Below are 20,770 nucleotides of genomic sequence, written 5' to 3'. Positions count from 1 at the left end.
TTCAACTGATTCTCCTACCTCAACCTCCCAAGTAGCTGGGATTACATAGGCATGCGCCACCATGCCCAGCTCATTTTGTAATTTTAGTAGAGACGGGGGGTTTCTCCATGTTGGTCAGGCTGGTATCGAACTCCTGACCTCAGGTGATCCACCTGCCTCAGCCTCCCAAAGTGCTGCGATTACAGGAGTGAGCTACCATGCCTGGTGGGTTGCTTTTGAAAACAGCTTATTTTGAAGTTGATTTTGTTTACAAAACAAAAAGATGGAAGAGGGAGGTCTATCCTGCCAGAAAGCAAGCCATAATATATTAGCTCACACAAGTGTGACAGTATTTAGTTATATCCCTGATGAAAGGGATCTGGTTGAAATGAGAAAACCTCAGGACCTTTGTGAAGGACCTCTTTAATGGATTCAGCCTCATCAAGAACTCAGGGTAGGGCAGAGACAAAAAAAAAAAAAAAAAAAGGCATCACCTAACACTCTGCCATTAGTGGCGCCACGTTGTAAGCACTATGAATTCCTCCATGCAATGGTGTCAAGGGCTTGGCAGCCAGCAGCACAGCTTCTAGGGGCTCAGAGCACCCCCTACCATCTTCCAGTGGGGAGGTTTGGCTCTCATTGTGGAGACACAAGCAGAGCTGGCTCAGTATCTGTTTGTCCTGCCAATCTGAGCCTGATTGTGGAAGAGGCTGTGGGGCATTGTATGCAGGAACATCTGGCACTGCCACAGAAACTGAGACATAATAGACAGTAGTTCACTTTTGGCCGGAGACTATCCGTATCCCATAACACTGAACCAAATTGGAAATCTCTTGACTATAATGTAGCTCTTTTGATCCTATCTGCTAGAAAGAACCGCTCCCTCTGCTAGGCACTGGAATGAACCCTTTCCTCCACACTTGTGTATTCTGTTAACTGGTCCACTAAGTTAAGACCCTTGGGGTCTGACTCAGTTTGCATAGGGAAGGTGTTCAATTCATGTTAGGCAATTCTGCCTAGTATGAAGCTAGTTAAAGGCCAAAATAAATAAATAAATAAATAAAAAGCTTAAAAGCACAAAAAGAAGTACTAGGAGGCGCTGTGGAAGGAACGGCAGAAAGGAACAGCTATGATTCAGAAGACAGCCAGTGTCCCCATCAGAATGTTTGGGTATGGCAGTATACCATGCCAAAGTGGCATGCCATTTCACTGAGCCCAGAGCCTTGCGCTAGCAGAGGGCCTGTACCTTCAGTCAGAAGCCCTCCTGCTCATAGTAGGTGCAGGCACTCACCTCCCTCATTTCTACTCCTACAGTTGACCAATCATCCCTCAAAGCTTCCCACCACCTGCCCTGTGGAAGTGAGCCTGCATGATGTTCCTCCAGTGTCACTGGCACCCCACCTGCCAATAGCCATATGGGTCCAACACATATAGGTGTTTCAACCCTGCCTGATCAATGGGAAAACAGTGGACCAGAGCTGATCACAGGGCACGAGGCAGCACTTGTGGCAATGGACCCAGAGTGCTGGCCATTCTGGAGTCCTTCATGTCATTAGGAGCATCAACAAGCAGATTTCATCTCATGGAGCTTGCTGTACCACAGTAACAAGCAGTTGGGACGCCTAAAGCCCATGATATTCCACCACTGGGCTGGAGAAGCTCCTGATTTCCCCAGAGGGAAGAGATGTGGCAGCGGCCAAGATAAAAATGAAGACAGGTGGCTGTAAAGGTTGACTTATAAAGCCTCATTTCACAGGGCCGTCTCTCTCAGGCTTGAGGCAGAGGGTAGGCAGCAACTGTAGGAGGCAGCATCAGAAGAGGTGGATTTTGAAGATGTTGAAGGGAAGGGCAGGAAGATAAGTCAGGTCAGGCTGGTGCCAACCAAAAGCATCTGGGTGATCACTTTCTCAGTTTCCAGAAGATTCAGGCAGGAGACCAGTCTCTCCTTCATAGGGATCTCACAGAAGGCAGAAGAGGACTGCCAGGTTCTATTTTATCTCCTTTCCTATCCAAAGGTACTTCCCATTTCTCAAATTTCTGTAAATTTCTTCAGCTCTTCTCATTTATTTCCCAGACCCATCAACAGAGCCTAAGTGGCCAGCCACCACACATTGTCAACATCAAGTTAAAAGCCTGGCATCAGGTAGGCTACTTATCTTGTCTGTCTCTCGGTTGTCTTACTGGTAAACAGTACCTACTCAAAGCCTTGTTAGGATTAAATTAGAAAATGCATATGAAACACCCAGTCATGTGCCTAACATATACTAAACACTCACTAAACATATGACATTGTCTTCATCATGCTGTGATTCTATGGGCCGCCTGGCCATCCCTTTTGTTGCCCATTTAAGTTACTTCCAGCTTGTTATTACTATAAAATGCCATTACCTTACCCCAGTGTTTCTGGGTTACGTTTTCTAAACTGGACTTTTGCCAAGTCAAAGGGAAATTACTACTTGTAAAGGCATTTCCATGTTACCAGACTAATTTTCCCCCAATTTGTGATTATGCCACATTGAAGATCATCCTCTGCCCTTTCCCAGTGTGGAACTTCTGGCCATGGAGACAGGAGATAGAATGAGGAATTCTAATTCCACATACTGATTCTCTTTCCAAGTTCTGTTTTCTTTCCTTAGCAGTTCACCTGCAACAATGATGATGATAACTGGGAAGTACCCAAGTCTTTTGTAAAGGCTACTCCATAACCTAACCAGGACAACAGCTTGGGCATGCCACTGCCTGGGGCCCATTCAATCTCATGACTTTGAGGCATGAGTCTGGTGTCACATGACTAACCTATGAGGCCCAGGCATTTGTAAACAGGGTGTATTAAAAACAGCCTGGACTGAAACAGGTTTTATCAAATTATACTCAAATGCCAATAAAGATGGCCCCACATATTAGTAAATTGTTTTTTTTTTTTACATTTCCTCCCCAGGGTTAAAGAATCAACTAATTGCTGGTGGTGTTAACCCAAGCCCCAGCATTCTAGGAAGAACAGTTTCCATTTTCTAACCAAGGTACACTGTTTGGCAAAAGAATGAAGTAAAATAATCTTGTTTTCCTACTAAACATAAAAGCCCCTTCCCCACAGCATTGTTTCCCAAATCTTCTGCACTCTTTCACTTTCCCCTCTAGAGCCTAGGAAAGCAGCCCTTTCCAGCCTCTTTCTGACCATCCCAACCTACTTCCATCTTCCCTCTTTTTAGGGGAACAGGCACAGCTTCAGTTTCCTACATTGTAGTGATCTCTGAACCAAAGAAGTCCACAACTATTTATAAGTTTTTGAAACATCTCAAATAGCACATACTAAACAGCTCCAGAAAGACTGGTCCAGCCAGACATGAAACATTAGTTGTCATTTATAGTTACCTTAAGTCTCTGATTGAAAGCATCAAACAGTAGTTTGATCCCATCCTGAGTCAGGTTAAGAATGAGGTCATGGCTTAGAGGAGACTATAAAACAAAAATAAAACACATTCTGAGTAACTGATTTATTCACTAAGCACCTACTGAAAAACTTACAATATAAATGCAATGCATAGGGAATGTCTGAGTGTAGGCAGTCCCTCTCCTTCAGCTAATGATGCTTGGAAACCAGAAAAAAACTGCTGCATGAACATACACAGTTTTTTTACTTCTAGCCTGCAGATGCTGTTTCTTTTTTTTTTCTTTTTTTTTTTTTTTGAGACGGAGTTTCGCTCTTGTTACCCAGGCTGGAGTGCAATGGCGCGATCTCGGCTCACCGCAACCTCCGCCTCCTGGGTTCAGGCAATTCTCCTGCCTCAGCCTCCTGAGTAGCTGGGATTACAGGCACGCGCCACCATGCCCAGCTAATTTTTTGTAGTTTTAGTAGAGACGGGGTTTCACCATGTTGACCAGGATGGTCTCGATCTCTTGACCTCGTGATCCACCCGCCTCGGCCTCCCAAAGTGCTGGGATTACAGGCTTGAGCCACCGCGCCCGGCCTGCAGATGCTGTTTCTTAATATCAGCTGAAAAGAGCCTCTCCCTTCTGGGCTCTGAGTAAAAATACCTGGAGAAAACGGACAAAGTTACACTAACATACAAGTCATTTTCCGTTGAGGCTCCATGGTTCACATCTACAGTATGAAGTTCACTGCTATCAAACCTACAGAGCAGTTGGTGAGGAATACAGGTCATGTGAAAAGGCCTAGTCCAGGATCTAAACTCAGAAGATACTGCTTATGCCTATCAGCTGAACCTACATTCATTGACACCCAGGTTGTTCGTATCATTCACAGTAAACATATTTTTATTCTTTGATGGTTTTGATTAAATTCTAGGATAAAGAAATATATTGTGATCTGATTATGAGATGACCCTCTTACCGCTTTTCTCCCTCCCCCTGACATACCATACCATTTCACATGTGCTTCTTTCTGAAAAGCCTAAGTCTAAGGTCTAAAGAGTCACATTTCTGCATTTGCCCCTTCTGAATCCTGGGGGAGGGGAGTAGCAGAACAAAGCAGTGAACAGAACCCTTGTGACCTTAGGTGACTCTCAAAATTTCTCTGAGCTCTGGTATCTTCATGGGAATACCTTCATCCCTTCCCTCCAGGGTTGTTCTGAGGACAGAGATAGTAGGTCAGAAAGCACCTAGCCCAGTACCCGCAACATAGCACTCTCCTCTTGTGTCTGCCCCATCTTCGTGCTTCTGGTCCAATGCAATTAATTCAAAGATTCAATGTCTCAAAATTCTCCACAGCCCTGACAGAGGCTGCCCAATAGTAGAAGGAAAAACACCATCTAAAACCCCACCCTTTCCCAGCACTTTGGGAAGCTGAGGTGGGTGGATCATGAGGTCAAGAGATCGAGACCATCCTGGCCAACATGGTGAAACCCCGTCTCTACTAAAAATACAAAAATTAACTGGGTCTGGTGGCGCGCGCCTGTAGTCTCAGCTACTTGGGAAGCTGAGGCAGGAGAATTGCCTGAATCCAGGAGGCGAAGATTGCAGTGAGCCGAGATCATGCCACTGCACTCCAGCCTGGCGCCTGGCGACGGAGCAAGACTCTGTCTAAAAAAAATAATAAATAAATAAATAAATAAACCCCACCCTTCTTTAACTAGCACGTAGCTGCTCAAAAGGTTTAGTTTCTTTATAGAGCTTCTCAAGTTAGACAAAGTATATGATGAAGATATGGCCATCAGAGACAGGGACATGGGCTGGAAGGCCACAAGCAACTGCTGGTGTTGGCCTCATTGGGGAAATGCTCTCCAAAGAGTCTTTTGGGATTAGTGCAGTTTGATTCCTTCTGTCCCAATGATCCTCACAAGGCAGCAGGCCCAGGTAGTACCATCATGCTTGGCAAAAACTAAAGGAAGAATGTTGTAATTTTCCAGTAGGTCTATATGAATGTCTAAATCATTAGGTCTCAAGCAAGATAATGGAACAGTGAACTCTGACCTTCGATTACCAATATCAACCCAGAACACAAAGTTCCACTTTGGAGAGAGCCATTCAATTCAATGGAAGTAAGCAGAGTGAAGCAACATTTTAGTCTCTTTCAGGAATCTTGCTTGGAGGAGGAATGTTGCAAGAATCTGGATTTTTCTATACTTTCCCAAGATCTGATTTTTTTTTTTTTTTTCTGGCATTGTTATAATTCAGGATATAACACAGCAATTTTCAAAAGTAATCAGGTCACTCTCAGAGTCAATGTATTAATACTTTATCTCTCTAAAACTAAAATACACATATACTATGTGATATTTAAGCAGGTTCTTCCAGCAACCCAGCTATCCTCCATATGAAGCAGTTCAGTAAAACCTTCTGATACTAGTTGTTAACATCTTTTCCCTCTAAGAAAGAAGGGATGTACTTGACATGCATACTTGATATTTAATTTCCAAGGTGTGATTTGCATAGAGACAAGAAGATATTTCTGAAATTTTAATGCAGACAAAATGTTTTCTGCATTTGGGAAATGAAGAGACAAACAAGTAAGGAAGGCAAGTAGGCAGAAGAAGAGGACAGGACCCACATTTAAGAAGCATCACATTGGTTGGGTGCAGTGGCTCATGCTAGCACTTTGGGAGGCTACAGCAGGCAGAATGCTTAGGGCCAGGAGTTTGAGAAGAGTCTGGGCAAATATAGTGAGACCCAGTTTCTACAAAACTTTTTTTTTTTGTGACAAGTCTCACTCTGTCACCTAGGCTAGAGTGCAGTGGTGTGACTTTGGCTCACTGCAACCTCCGCCTCCCAGGTTCAAGCAATTCTCCTGCCCCAGCCTCCCGAGTAGTTGGGATTAGTACAGGTTGCTTCCTGTACTACAGGAATTACAGGTGCACACCACCACACCCGGTTAACTTTTGTATTTTTAGTAGAGACGAAGTTTCACCATGTTGGCCAGGCTGGTCTCGAACTCCTGACTTGAAGTGATCCACCTGCCTTGGCCTCTCAAAGTGCTGGGATTACAGGTGTGAGCTACCGCACCTAGCCCAAATTTTTTTTTTTAAATAGCCAGATGTGGTGGCGCACACCTGTGGTCCCAGCTACTCAGGAGGCTGAGGTGGGAAAATGGCTTGAGCCCAAGAGTGGCAAAACTAAAGGAGGAATGTTGGGGGAGGCTGCAGAGAGCAATGATCACACTGTGGCACTTCAGTCTCGGTGACAGGAAGACACTGTCTCAAAAAAAGATAAAAAGAAGCATTACAGCAGAGTTCTGAGAGACCGTCTCCTTTTGATCCTGAACCAAAGATTTATTCCAGGCAGGGCGTGGTGGCTCATGCTTGGAATCCCAGAACTTTAGGAGGCTGAGGCGGGCGTATCACTTGAGGCCAGAAGTTCAAGACCGGCCTGACCAACATGGTGAAACCCTGTGTATACTAAAAATACAAAATTAGCTGAGCATGGTGGCGCATGCCTGCAATCCCAGCTATGTGGGAAGCTGAGGCAGGAGAATCGCTTAAACCCAGGAAGTGGCGGTTGCAGTGAGCCGAGGTTGTGCCACTACACTCCAGCCTAGGCAAAAAAGCAAGACTCTGTCTCAATTAAAAGAAAAAAAAAAGTTGTGCATGGTGGCTCACACCTGTAATCCCAGAACTTTGGGAGGCCGAGGTGGGCGGATCACCTGAGGTCAGGAGTTTGAGACCAGCCTGGCCAACATGGTGAAACTCCGTCTCTACTAAAATAAAAAAATTTGCTAGGCATGGTGGTGGACGCCTGTAATCCTAACTACTTGGGAGGCTGAGGCAGGAGAATCACTTGAAACCAGGAGGCAGAGGTTGCAGTGAGCCAAGATCATGCCACTGCACTCCAGCCTGGGTGACAGAATCAGACTCTGTCTCAAAAAAAAACCAAAAAAAAAAACCAAAAAAAAGAAAAAGTTTAAAGCCTATTTTCAAATTTTAGGCACCCTCAAAATTTAAGATGTCTAAATATGATTTAGCTGAATGTATACGTGGCTATAAGCTCAAAAAGTATGCCATTTTCCCTGTTTTGATGGCTGCTACTTGTCATGAGGCAATTCCCTCCTGGTCTAATTAATGAAAGTCAGAATAGGTTAGAGATGATCTGAGAGTAAAAAAGAAAAGATACTGCCCATCCTTCATTTTATTTAATTTATTTACTTATTATTTATTTTTTGAAAATTAGAGACAAGGTCCCATTATGTTGCCCAGCCTGGTCTTGAACTCCTGGGCTCAAGTGATTCTCCCACCTTAGTCTCCCAAAATGCTACCCTTCATTTTATTATTTATTTATTTATTTTTTTTTTTTTTGAGACAGAGTCTCACTCTGTTGCCAGGCTGGAGTGCAGTGGCGCGATCTTGGCTCACTGCAACATCCACCTCCCAGGTTCAAGTGATTCTCTTGCCTCAGCCTTCTGAGTAGCTGGGACCATAGGTGCGCAGCACCATGCCCAGCCAATTTTTCTTTTTTTTTTTGTTAGACAGTCTCACTCTGTCGCCAGACTGGAGTGCAATGGCCCTATCTTGGCTCACTGCAACCTACACCTTCTGAGTTCAAGCGATTCCCCTGCCTCAGCCTCCTGAGTAGCTGGGACTACAGGCAGGTGCCACCAGCTAATTTTTTGTATTTTAGTAGAGATGGGTTTTCACCATGTTGGCCAGGATGGTCTCGATCTGCTGACCTTGGGATTTGACCACCTTGGCCTCCCAAAGTGTTGGGATTATAGATGTGAGCCACTGTGCCTGGCCAATTTTTGTATTTTTAGTAGAGACAGGGTTTCACCATGTTGACCAGGATGGTCTCTATCTCTTGACCTCATGTTCCACCCAACTCAGCTTCCCAAAGTACTGGGATTATGGCAGCCAGCCTACCCTTCATTTTATAAATGAGAATCCAGACGAGGTGTGGTGGCTCATACCTGTAATCCCAGCACTTTGCGAGGCTGAGGTGGGAGGATCACTTGAGCCCAGGAGTTTGAGACCAACCTGCAAAACATAGTGAGACCCCATCTCTACAAAATATAAATTAGCCAGGCATGGTGGCATGAACCTGTGGCCCCAGCTACTCAGGAGGCTGAGGTGGGAGGATCATTTGAACCCAGGAGATTGAGGCTGCAGTGAGTGTGTCACTACACTCTAGTCTTGGTGACAAAGCAAGACACTTGTCTCAAAAAAACTAAAATAAGTTTTGTTAAAAGTTAAATTAGGCCTGACACGGTGGCTCATGCCTGTAATCCTAGCACTTTGGGAGGCCGAGGTGAGTGGATGACAAGGTCAAGAGATCAAGACCATCCTGGCCAATATGGTGAAACCCAGTCTCTACTAAAAATACAAAAATTAGCTGGGCGTGGTGGTGCGTGCCTGTAGTCCCAGCTACTTGGAAGGCTGAGGCAGAATTGCTTGGACCCAGAAGGTGGAGGTTGCAGTGAGCCGAGATTACACCACTGCACTCCAGTCTGGCACCTGGCAACAGAGCAAAACTCTGTCTCAAAAAAAAAAAATTAAATTAAATTAAATTAATTTAATTAATGAGAATCCACTTTGGCAGTGAGAATCCACAGTGGTTCAAGAAACCCCTGCCCACTCCTACAAGTCCCCTGTTCTGTCGTAGGCACCACAGGAATACTCCAGCACTTGTTTGGAGACTAAGCATTTCTTCTTTCAGAAAGATCCCTCATATGGGGGTCTCACTAGGCTGGTAGAGGGGTATTACAGGGAAGAATGTAATCTCTGGGTATTGGTAACAGGCCTAATTTTGACTCTGCTCCAAGCCAAACTGAGAAGCCTCTCAGAAATTTTGCCCACCTATAATTTACAATATTCTTCATGTCAGAAATAAGCTGTCATTTGCTTTAGGATCTGAAACTAATTGGAACAAATAGAACTGCAATAATCAAACCAGTACTCAAAGGATCTCAGAAAAGCCACTGGGGACATCTTTTAGCCACTGTAGGCTCAAAACTATTCCCTGAGGCTTGTGGCACATAAGACACCTAAAAGTCTGGCCGGGCGCGGTGGCTCACAAGGTCAAGAGATCGAGACCATCCTGGTCAACATGGTGAAACCCCGTCTCTACTAAAAAAAATACAAAAAATTAGCTGGGCATGGTGGCACATGCCTGTAATCCCAGCTACTAAGGAGGCTGAGGCAGGAGAATTGCCTGAACCCAGGAGGCGGAGGTTGCGGTGAGCCGAGATTGCGCCATTGCACTCCAGCCTGGGTAACAAGAGCGAAACTCCGTCTCAAAAAAAAAATAATTAATTAATTAATTAATTAATTAAAAAAAAGACACCCAAAAAGGCTGTTCAACATGGCAGCGCATGGTCTATGCCACAGAACTGCAAGTTTCAGAGAGTTCAATGGAGGGAAGATTTCTCTTTGAGAGTGATAAAGGGTGAACTATATCTGTTTCCTTTCAAACCTGGTATGCTATGCTAGCTAGAGATCTGCACTTCAACAATCCTGAACACAAACTAACCAACAAAGCAGAAAAGACAATTTTAAACATCTTAAACACGTAAGTGGAAGACAAGCATCCTAAAAGACCAGAGACAGCCTCTGAAGCAACCTACCACTGAAAAGTCCCTGTTTAAGGGCCTGTAGGCAAGATGAGCACAGGCAAAACATAGGTTAAATTACTACTGCTCTTCCAAACCTACTTGTACTAGAGTATCAAGAGCAGAAGTTTCAGAATCAAGGATAAGGTACCTGATAACTGGCTGGTGCTAGAGATTCTCCCATTCCAATACAGCAATCCTTGCCAGTCAGCCATTCCCAAAGCATCAGCTCTGGAAGTGACTCACTGCCAAGGGACACTATTTCGTTTTTTCGTTTTGTTTTTTGGTTTTTTTACAGGCAGAGTTTCACTCTTGTCACCCAGGCCAGAGTGCAACAGCGCAATCTCAGCTCACTGCAACCTCTGCCTCCCGGGTTCAAGTGATTCTCCTGCCTCAGCCTCCCGAGTAGCTGGGGTTACAGACGTGCGCCACCACACTCGGCTAATTTTGTATTTTTAGTACAGATGAGGTTTCTTCATGTTGGTCAGGCCGATCTCGAACTCCTGACCTCAAGTGATCCACCCACCTTGGCCTCCCAAAGTGCTGGGATTAAACGTGTGAGCCACAGCACCAAGCCAACAGATGCTATTTAAATAAACAAACCAGCTACCACTTACCTGTTCACTGTAGAGAACCTGGACATTTTTGATGATGCGACAGTGCTTCTGAAGAATGGCTACTGCCTGAGCCAGAGGCATTCCTGAAATAAAGCAAGACACCTCTGTGGTTATTGTGGCTATTCATTTATTGACATCTACTACTGCATTAGGCACTGGTCCCTGTAGTAAAGCCTGGGGATGGTTGGGGGCTACTAAGGTCTACAGATACATGAGTAAATAAGAGTTCAATAAACAGTAAGAGCTAGAATAAAGTTAAGCAGCAAGCACTAAAAGAATACTTGGACTGTGCACAGGTGTACAACTCTTTGAATGCATTGACTCTTTTGCTTATCTGTGGTGGTGGATATTAACAAAAATCATGCATGGGATGGGCACGGTGGCTCATGCCTGCAATCCCAGCACTTTGGGAGGCCAAGGTGGGAGGATCACTTGAGGTCACGCATTCAAGACCAGCCTAGCCAACATGGTGAAACCCTGAGTCTGTTAAAAAAAAAAAATACAAAAATTAGCCAGGCGAGGTGGCACACACTTGTAGTCCCAGCTTCCCGGGAGGCTGAGGCATGAGAATTGCTTGAGCCAGGGAGGTGGAGGTTTCAGGGAGCCAAGATCACGCCACGGTACTTAGCCCGGGCAACAGAGCAAACCTCTCAAAAAAAAAAAAAAAAAAAAAAAAAGATGCAGGTACCTTTTATTCATTTTTATTTTAAGCTCATTAACTTTTTTTTTTTTTTTTTTGCTCATTAGTGTTAGTCTATTTTATGTGTGGCTCAAGATAATTATTCTTCTAATGTGGCCCAGGGAAGCCAAAGGGTTGGACGTGCATGGAAGGGGAAGCAGTGAATATATAAAAAAGCTTCCTGGAAATAGGGACCTCCACACTGATCTCAAGCAGGCAAGGGCTCAGAGAAAGCAAAGTAAGTATGAACCAAAGAACCAAGTGAGAAAAGCACTGACTGCATGACTCTGCAGACCCAGGTTTTGGTCCTCACTCTGCCATGGCTTAGGTATGACCTGAGATAGGTCCTTTCTCTTCCTTTCTGGCATTTATCTCTGCATATCTGAAATAAAGGCCTGTTAGAGCACACGACTTGTAAGGAACTATTTTATTTTATTTTATATTTTTGAGATGGAGTCTTGCTCTGTCACGAGGCTTAAGTGCAGTGGCACGATCTCAGCTCACTGCAACCTCCGCCTCCTGGGTTCAAGTGATTCTCCTGCCTCAGCATCCCTAGTAGCTGGGACTACAGGCGCCTGCCACCATGCCTGGCTAATTTTTGTATTTTCAGTAGAGGCAGGGTTTCACCATATGGTGGCCAGGATGGTCTAAATCTCTTGAATTCACAATCCGCCCACCCGCCTTAGCCTCCCAAAGTGCTGGGATTACAGGCATGAGCCACCACGCCAAGCCAGGAACTATTTTAAAAGTTTAAAATCAGTGCTGGGTGTGGTGGTTCATGCCTGTAATCCCAACACTTTGGGAGGGCAGGGCAGGAGGATCACCAGGAGTTCAAGACCAGCCTGGGAATATAGTAAGATCCTGTCTCTACAAAAAGTGAAAAAATTAGCTAGGGCTAGATGGTGACTCATGCCTGTAATCCCAGCATTCTGGGCTAAGGCGGATGGATCACGAGGTCAAGAGATGGAGACCATCCTGGCCAACATGGTAAAACTCCGTCTCTACTAAAAATGCAAAAATTAGCTGGGTGTGGTGGTGCGCACCTGTAGTGCCAGCTACTCAGAAGGCTGAGGCAGGAGAATCACTTGAACCCGGAAAGTGGAGGTTGCAGTGAGCCAAGATTGAACCACTGCACTCCAGCTCCAGCCTGGTGACAGAACAAGACTCTGTCTAAAATCACCCATCCACCAGAATCATGAATCAACTTATTTTTACCAAGGATTCACTGGATTTTTACTTAAAATTCCACAAATATTTAGTTCTTTTTATTTTTTTATTTAATTAAAAAAAAATAGCGACAGGGGGCCAGGCACAGTGGCTCATGCCTGTAATCCCAGCACTTTGGGAGGCCTGGCCGGCGGATTACCCGTGGTCAGGAGTTCAAGCCCAGCCTGGCCAACATGGAAAAACCCTGTCTCTACTAAAAATACAAAAATTAGCCAAGCGTGGTGGTACATGCCTGTAGTCCCAGCTACTTGGAAGGCTGAGGCAGGAGAAATCACCTGAACCTGGGAGGCGGAGGCTGCAGTGAGCCAAGATCATGCCATTCCACTCCAGCCTGACTGACAGAGCAAGACTCCATCTCAAAAAAAAAAAAAAAAAAAAAAAACTGTAATGGGCTGGCTAGGTGTGGCGCGGTGGCTCACACCTGTAATCTCAGCACTTTTGGAGGCCAAGGTGGGTGGATCACTTGAGCTCAGGAGTTTGAGACCAGCCTGGGCAACATGGTGAAACCATGTTTCCACAAAAAATACAAAAAAAAATTAGCCAGGCACGGTGGTGTGCACCTGCAGTCCCAGCTCTCAGGAAGCTGAGGTGAAAGGATGGCTTGAGCCTGGGAGATGGAGGCTGCACTCCAGCCTGGGTGACAGAGCCAGGTGCTGTCTCAGGAGAAAAAAAAGTGACAGGGAGAGGCATTCCTGAATATCTAACTCTTAACACTTGGTATTTTAACTCATAGCTCATTATAAGCAGATTTACATATGCCCCCAGTTTAATCCAAATTCCAGTGACATCTCCAGTATTCCAAGGACTCACAGAGACCACCAAAAAGTTTGTTTCCAGAGTCCATTATAATTTAAACAAGAAACACACACAGAGACAGGTCCTGGACAATCCAAAAACAAAGACTCATAGTTTAATGAATACAAAAACAGTGTGTCTGCTATTCACCACTCTCTGGATCCCTTGTACAATGCTTAGAGCTAACCACCCAGTGACTGGTTTTGTTTTGTTTTGAGGCAGAATCTCACTGTCACCCAGGCTGGAGTGCAGTGGTGCAATCTGGGCTCACTGAAACTTCTGTCTCCCAGGCTCAAGAGATCCTCCCACCTCAGTCTCCCGAGTAGTTTGGACTATAGGCACGCGCCCCCACAACTAGCTAATCTTTAAATTTTTGGGTAGAGACAAGGTCTCACTGTGGTGCCTAGTCTGGTCCTGAACTCCTGGGCTCATGCAATCCTCCTACCTTCACTTTCTAAAGTGCTAGGATTACAGGTGTGAGCCACTGCACCTGGTCATCCAGTGACTGTTGAATAAATATTTACTCAGTGAGACTGATGGATTGTAGGGTGGGTGACAAGAGAAAGGAAGGAAAAGGGACCATCAATCACTTCATCCTATGACAGTCAGTTCACATTTATATCAGTTGATCTCCAGGTCAAAGAAATGAGATTTGCAAAAAAGAGCTTACAAATGAAGAATTAATTAGAAGGTTAAAAGCTCATGGCCCATTTACATTTAAACAAACAATCTGATTCTGCCCTCATCTGAGGGGCCATTCTTCAATTTGAAGAAAGCTGAAGGTAACTGCAAGGCTGACTTACAATCTTTAAAGAAGTACTTTTCGGCCGGGGGCGGTGGCTCATGCCTGTAATCCCAGCACTTTGGGAGGCTGAGGCAGGTGGATCACGAGGTCAAGAGAGACCATCCTGGTCAACATGGTGAAACCCCATCTCTACTAAAAATACAAAAAATTAGCTGGGCACGGTGGTGTGTGCCTGTAATCCCAGCTACTCAGGAGGCTGAGGCAGGAGAATTGCCTGAACCCAGGAGGCGGAGGTTGCGGTGAGCCAAGATTGCGCCATTGCACTCCAGCCTGGGTAACAAGAGCGAAACTCCGCCTCAAAAAAAAAAAAAAAAAAAAAAAAAAAAAAAAAAAGTACTTTTCACTTTGGGAGGCTGAGGTGGGTGGATCACCTGAGGTCAGGAGTTCGAGACTAGCTTGGCCAAAATGGTGAATCCCCATCTCTACTAAAAACAAACAAACAAAAACTACTTTTCATCCTTCCATAGTGTAAGACCTGGCACATAGTGGAGACTCAATAAATGTTTGTTGAGAATATGAACAAGCTAATGCATCTCTCACCTTTGCCATTCCTGAAATGGAGGACCATCTGTGCTGTCTTTCCCAGTGGGGATGAACAAACATCCATGTGGAGAAGACAGACAAGCTTAGTTAGATGTCAAGAAAGAGGAAGGATGCCTGGCTTCTCTGATCCACATGGCACATGCCAGTTTCTTTCATTCTTTTTTTTTTTGAGACAGAGTCTTAGCTCATGCCCAACTAACTTTTGTGTTTTTAGTAGAGACCCCCGGGGTTTCACCATGTTGGCCAGGCTGGTCTCAAACTCCTGACCGCATGATCCGCCTGCTCTGGCATCCCAAAGTGCTGGGATTACAGGCATGAGCCACTGCACCCAGCTTCTTTTTCTTTTTTTTTCAAAGTGATGGATTCTTGCTATGCCAGCCAGGCTGGTCTCAAACTCCTGAGCTCAAGCTATCCTCCTGCCTCAGCCTCCCAAAATGGTGGGATTATAGACATGGGCCACCGCGCCCAGCTGATGCCAGTTTCTTGAGGGAGGATTCCACTTAACCACATCAAAGGATGTCTCGGCATCTTAGGACCTTAGGATCCTGAGTCACCAGGGAGAAACCCACCCAGAGGAAACAAAGAAGCCATGATGACTGGTCATCACACAGCTACTGGTAAAGGAGGGCTACGAAAGATCTCTAAAGGGAGCTAACTATATGAATGGCAAAGAAACAGGAGCACTATCCCAGCTCTAACAGAATGGTCAGCCTTCTAAATCGCACAAGTCTTTGTCTCACAGATCTCATCACTTGCCTGCTTATAACCTTCCAATGGCTTCCCATTGCAGGGGGACAAAACCCAAATATCATGTCATCACCAAAAGGCCCTGAATATTCTGGATCTTATCCATCTATATCTTCTTTCTACTGTTCACCATGCTTCCCCTTTGTCACTTGCACACATCAAGCTCTTTCTCACCTCAGGCCTTTGTATTAGCTCTTGTTGCTGCTGGAATCTGGAATGTTCTTCCCAAAGCTGGCTTTTGTTTGCACTTTAGGTCTTGGTCACACCCCACTTCCCTGACTGCCTTATTCAATGAAACCTCTCATACCATTTATTTATGTTAGTCTCCTTTATATCCTCAGAGAGGTAGAATCTTGTCTGTCTTGTTCACCTCAATACCTCCCAGAACCCAATCACTGCGCCTGGCACAACTGTAGGTGGTCATGAACATCTGCGAAACAAAGGAATTAGTTAGAGCACTTAGGTCGTATACCATGAATCCTGTTGACCACTCTCCCTCTACAGAACTCCTATTGTCTCTCTGCCAATACTACTCTCCTCTAACTTTTCCAAATCTCTCCAATAGGGTATGTTTCTGCTGCTTATCCCTGGTTCAACTAACCACCCAGTTTCTGACTCATCTCCATTTGTTTTCTGTCCAAAGGCAAATAAAAGTCAACAGATTAACAGTGATCTTTTCAACTTCTCTGCATTCTAGCTCTCAATATCTATGTCCAACATCTTATAGAGTTTCTCAAGTTAGAAACCTCTAGATTCCTCCTCCTTCTCCACCTCTTCAAATCCAGTTCTTCCCAAACCAACGCCCACAATACATTTCATTAATATGTATCCTCTTTTCCACAGATGTGCACAAATTCCAACACAAAGGCTCCTTGATAGTATCCCAGGCAGCTATAACCAAACAGAATTGGGACTATGGGAAATCCATTTTTTCTTCTACCAGTACAATATGCTCTAATTACAATACCAAATTGCTTACAGTTCCCTGCCCACATCATCTATCTTTTCTACTGTGTTTCTTTTTTCTTCTTTCGCTTGACTGGAAGATTTACAGCTCCTGTTTGTTGGTATTCCTATGTTCTCTGAACCCCTGGGTCCAGTCAAGTCCTTTCTTCCCCTCCGCAGTATCCTATATATCCACTACTTGATTATAATAAAAGTAACTATTTCTATAATCCTTCTCTATCACTAGACTAAGCTCTTCAGGGAATAAGATCATTTTTTAAAATTATTTATTTTTTATTTAAATAGAGACAGGGTCTCACTGTGTTACCCAGGCTGGTCTCAAACTCTTGGCTCAAGTGATCCCCTGACCTCAGCCTTCCAAAGTGCTGGGATTACAAGCATAAGCCACTGTGCACTGTTTATTACTTAATTATCAATGTTTGTGAGCAGAGTTCACAGAGGTAGATGATGCCTCCAACACAGTGAGCCTTCAGTCTCTGCGGAACAAGGAAATCTTGGAGAAGGTTATTTTCTCCACTGACCCTTAAATCTACCTTTTTTAGTCCATTTCAAGACTAATTTCAAAAACAAATTCAGAGATTTGCCTCCACATCAATACATTCTGTAACTCTCATTGTAAACATTTCAGGGCCGGGCACGGAGGCCCACGCCTGTAACCCCAGTACTTTGGGAGGCTGAGGTGGCAGGATCTCTTGAGGTTAGGAATTCAAGACCACTCTAGTCAACATGGTGAAACCCTATCTCTACTAAAAATAAAAAATTATCTGGTGGCGCACACCTATAATCCCAACTACTCAGGAGGCTAAGGCAGGGGAATAGCTTGAACCCAGAAGGCGGAGGTTGCAGTGAGCTGAGATCGCACCACTGTACTCTAGCCTGGGCGAGAGTGAGACTTTGCCTCAAAAAAAAGAAAACAAAACAAAACATTTCAAATCTGCACTGCCTTTACTTACTCCACCACTGGTCAAACCATCAGGGACATTCACAGAGATGCTGCTTGGCCTAGGTTTTCCTGTCCCTGTGTAGCTGGCATTTCCCTAATCGTCCAACATTATGCCACCAGGAAGGCTGCCAAGGAGCTGCCAGGATGCAGCTCCCCATTGTGATGCCAGGCAGATAATTGCATCTGCATTTGCACAGGTTCCAATAAGAAACCTGGTGACAAAGTTGAGTCCATTCTCAGAAGTACAGACCAGTGGGAAGCAGGAAATGCCTGTCTGGCTACTTTTGTTTATCATCTCTCTCTCTGAGCCTGTCCCTCACCTGGCAAAAGGAGAAAACAACACCTAACTTACAGGCTTGTGGTGGCAAGAGGTAAATATTGCCTGGTTCACTAGCCTACACATGTAATTCTAAAGCAGATTCCCTTCCAAGACCTAACCATACCTAATAGCCCCAAATGTAGTTTGGATGTGTTCAGGGTTGGTGAGGAAATTGACAGAGGTAGAAAATGGCTCTATTTTTAAAGTGTAGTGAAGTTGAATGACCACCATTTCTCAGGCAGACATCACGTAAAAATGAATTTTAAGATCCATGGGAATTATGAAGGCTCTGGCTCAGTCTATGAGCTTTCCCCTAAAATTTGATTCTGGACCCAATATACAGAAATGCCCTTCTCACTCTTTTTGGTTGTTATTTAGACAGTTTGAAAGAGCTAGGTAAACCCTTGATTCCTGGGAAACTAGCAGAGCTAGGAGTAAGAGTTACGGTGTCAAAACAACAGCTAAGAGAAGCCTTGCTCTCTCACTCAGTTTTCTCAAAACCCTGATCTCAATTAATATTCTAGTAACTACTTTTTGTCTTCTTGAGACAAGGTCTCTCTCTGTCACCCAGGATCATGCTTAGTGGTGTGATCACGACCCACGGCAGCCTTGACTTCCCAACCTCAAGTGATCCTTCCATCTCAGCCTCTCAAGTAGCTGAGACTACAGGCCTGGCTAACAAAAAAAAATTTTTTTTTTGGTAGAAATGAGGTTTCACTATGTTCCCTAGGCTGGTCTTGAACTCCTGACTTCAAGCTATCCTCCTGCCTCAGCCTCCCAAAGTGTTGGCACTACAGGCCTGAGTTATTGTGCCCAATCCCTAGCCACTACTTTTGACCAAGGGACTCTGAATGTTTGTACCACCAAGAGATCCACAATCTAGTCACATTATCAAGCACAGTTTGAAGCTATGGCTGTGGTTGTTACCCAGCCCTGAGAGGACCTGGCTTGGGCAGCTGTCAAGGAGAGGAGAGGAAAGGAGTTAACTAGAAGCCAAACAGCATTAGCATGGTATCACTAGCCTCCCAACCAAGCTCTTAGTGCTTCACCAGAGAATGGAGCATTTTGTACCAACTAACATTTTGGAAAGAACTCTGGAGGAATGGTAAGTTATGAAAGAATTTGGCCAAGACCCCTCAATTAAACCAGCTCTTGTGGTTGGGCACAGTAGCTCACACCTGTAATCCTAGCATTTTGGGAAGCCAAGGCGGCTGGATCACTTGAGGTCAGGAGTTCGAGACCAGCCTGGCCAACACGGTGAAACCCCATCTCTGCTAAAAATACAAAACAGCCAGGTGTGGTGGCGGGTACCTGTAACAACTACTCAGGAGGCTGAGGCAGGAGAATCGCTTGAACCCAGGAGGCAGAGGTTGCGGTGAGCCGATATTGTGCCTCTGCATTCTAGCCTGGGTGAAAGAGTGAGATTCTGTCTTAAAACAAAACACCAACAACAAAAACTGGCTCTTGCAACACACAGGACATACACAGCCACTAAGCACCAGCAGGGCCCTACCAGCAATCCGTACCACTTGGTTTCTCCAATACACTGTCTCCACAGACATGAGTCTTCCAGAGTCAAGGATAATCTATAACTCAATGGAGCAGCTGATTTAGTCCAGTAGCTCACACTAGAGTGACTAAAGTTCAGGCCTGCATAAATAAACAGCACCTACCCTACCCCCTTTTCTTAGTGCTGGAACATCAAAGTAAACACACAGGTTACTAAATGCAAACATCCTTGTACACATAAAGGTAGTGATGTTGGGAACGGAGAGGGTGAAGGGAGAAAGCTGGGCCAATAACCCCCAAAATGACCAAACTGCATTTTTTAGAAACTAAATGTTACTTCCCACAACTCCCATTTCATCCAATCTTCAACTCTCACAACTGAGGTCTGAGTTTAGGGGTACAACATCCCACACAGACTACATTTCAAAAGAGAGGGAAGTGGGGCTCGGCTCAGTGGCTAATGCCTGTAATCCCAGCACTTTGGGAGGCCAAGGCGGGCGAATCACGAGGTCAGGAGTTCGAGACCAGCCAACCTGGACAACATGGTGAAACCCTGTCTCTACCGAAAATACAAAAATTAGCCAGGTGTGGTGGCATGTGCCTGTAATCCCAGCTACTCAAGAGGCTGAGACAGGAGAATCACTTGAACCCAGGAGGCCTAAGTTGCAGTGAGCAGAGATCGCGCTACTGCACTCCAGCCTGGGCAACAAAAGTTAGACTCCCCCCAAAAAAAAAAAAAAAAAAAAAGAGAGAGAGGGAAGCAAATGGGATGTCCCTTTAGTACACACAAAGTCAACTCCCTTGATCAGAGCCCCAACAACTGATCATGGGTTCCAAGCCTAGGTTTCCCCCACAAAAAAGGGGAAGGAAGCCACAGCCCAGAAATGCAGTGGGAGCCAGACCACAGGCCACAGTGGTGATCAGAGGGGTCAGCCACTTCTCAGCCATTGTTTAGTCCGTAAAATGGAAATGGGAATAACAATAGTACATAACCTCAGGCGCCGGCGAGGAGTACTAGAGAGAATTACGTCTACAAAGAGCAGGGCCTGGGATTAAGCATTTGGGGCGAGCCAGCTATTATTGTCTTTACTACTGCTGTCCCACTGTCCCAGAAGGGTCCCTGCTGAGACCCGAGACGAGCAACTGACAGGCAAATCGAGCCAGTCGGAGCGGGTATCTAGTGCCTGGAGCCCAGCAAGACGAGAGGACGAGGTGAGGAGCTGCGGGCGCAGGGGCTTGAGAGACCGAGAAAAGAGGTCGGAAGAGCCCAGAAGAAAGCAAGGACCAGCGAATGGGGTCCTGACAGAGGACCGCAAACTCACCCAGTGTGAATTCCCATTGCTCGTTCCCCAAAGAGCGTTCAGGCACCACCTCCAGGTCCAGCATTGGTTCGGCTCGCCTGGCCCGGGCGGCCTCCCTGCGGCAGCGCAGACGGGACCGGAGCTGAGGACACAAAGCAGCGGCTGACAGGCCGCCCGCGCCGGCCCGCCGCAAACCCGCGTTCCACCTCCAAACCGGGCGGGAGCTGCGGCGGCACCGGCCCAACACCACACCTCACCTCACCTCACTTCACTTCACCTGCGGCAGCCGCGGCGGTGGGGGCAGCGGCGGCGGCCGAAGCGACTGCAGCAAAAGTGGCGTGCCGAGCCG

At 45.6% G+C, this 20,770-nt stretch overlaps 1 protein-coding gene across 4 annotated transcripts in view; it reads right to left on the bottom strand.

The window, feature by feature from the left end:
• The window catches only part of CUNH16orf70 (chromosome unknown C16orf70 homolog), a 45,066-nt gene extending 24,296 nt beyond the window's left edge, over positions 1 to 20,770 (bottom strand). For 2 of the 4 annotated variants that reach the window (XM_032284176.1, XM_032284174.1), the window contains exons 1-4: positions 20,684 to 20,770; positions 20,443 to 20,563; positions 10,588 to 10,670; positions 3,352 to 3,435 (exon numbers count right to left, since the gene is read on the bottom strand). In XM_032284176.1, the coding sequence (XP_032140067.1) occupies positions 3,352 to 3,435; positions 10,588 to 10,670; positions 20,443 to 20,506 (231 nt within the window). In that variant the 5' untranslated portion in view covers positions 20,507 to 20,563; positions 20,684 to 20,770. Of the gene's footprint in view, positions 1 to 3,351; positions 3,436 to 10,587; positions 10,671 to 20,442; positions 20,564 to 20,678 lie in introns of those variants that run through there. The other 2 variants (XM_032284175.1, XM_032284178.1) reach the window with 2 other exon arrangements.

The sequence above is a fragment of the Sapajus apella genome, unplaced genomic scaffold (genome assembly GCF_009761245.1).
Source record: "Sapajus apella isolate SASKATOON/1434 unplaced genomic scaffold, GSC_monkey_1.0 scaffold15, whole genome shotgun sequence".
In the NCBI taxonomy this organism is placed as follows: Eukaryota; Metazoa; Chordata; class Mammalia; order Primates; family Cebidae; genus Sapajus; species Sapajus apella.
The sequence above is the reverse complement of the archived record's forward strand: the minus strand, read 5'-3'. Positions and strand labels throughout refer to the sequence as shown.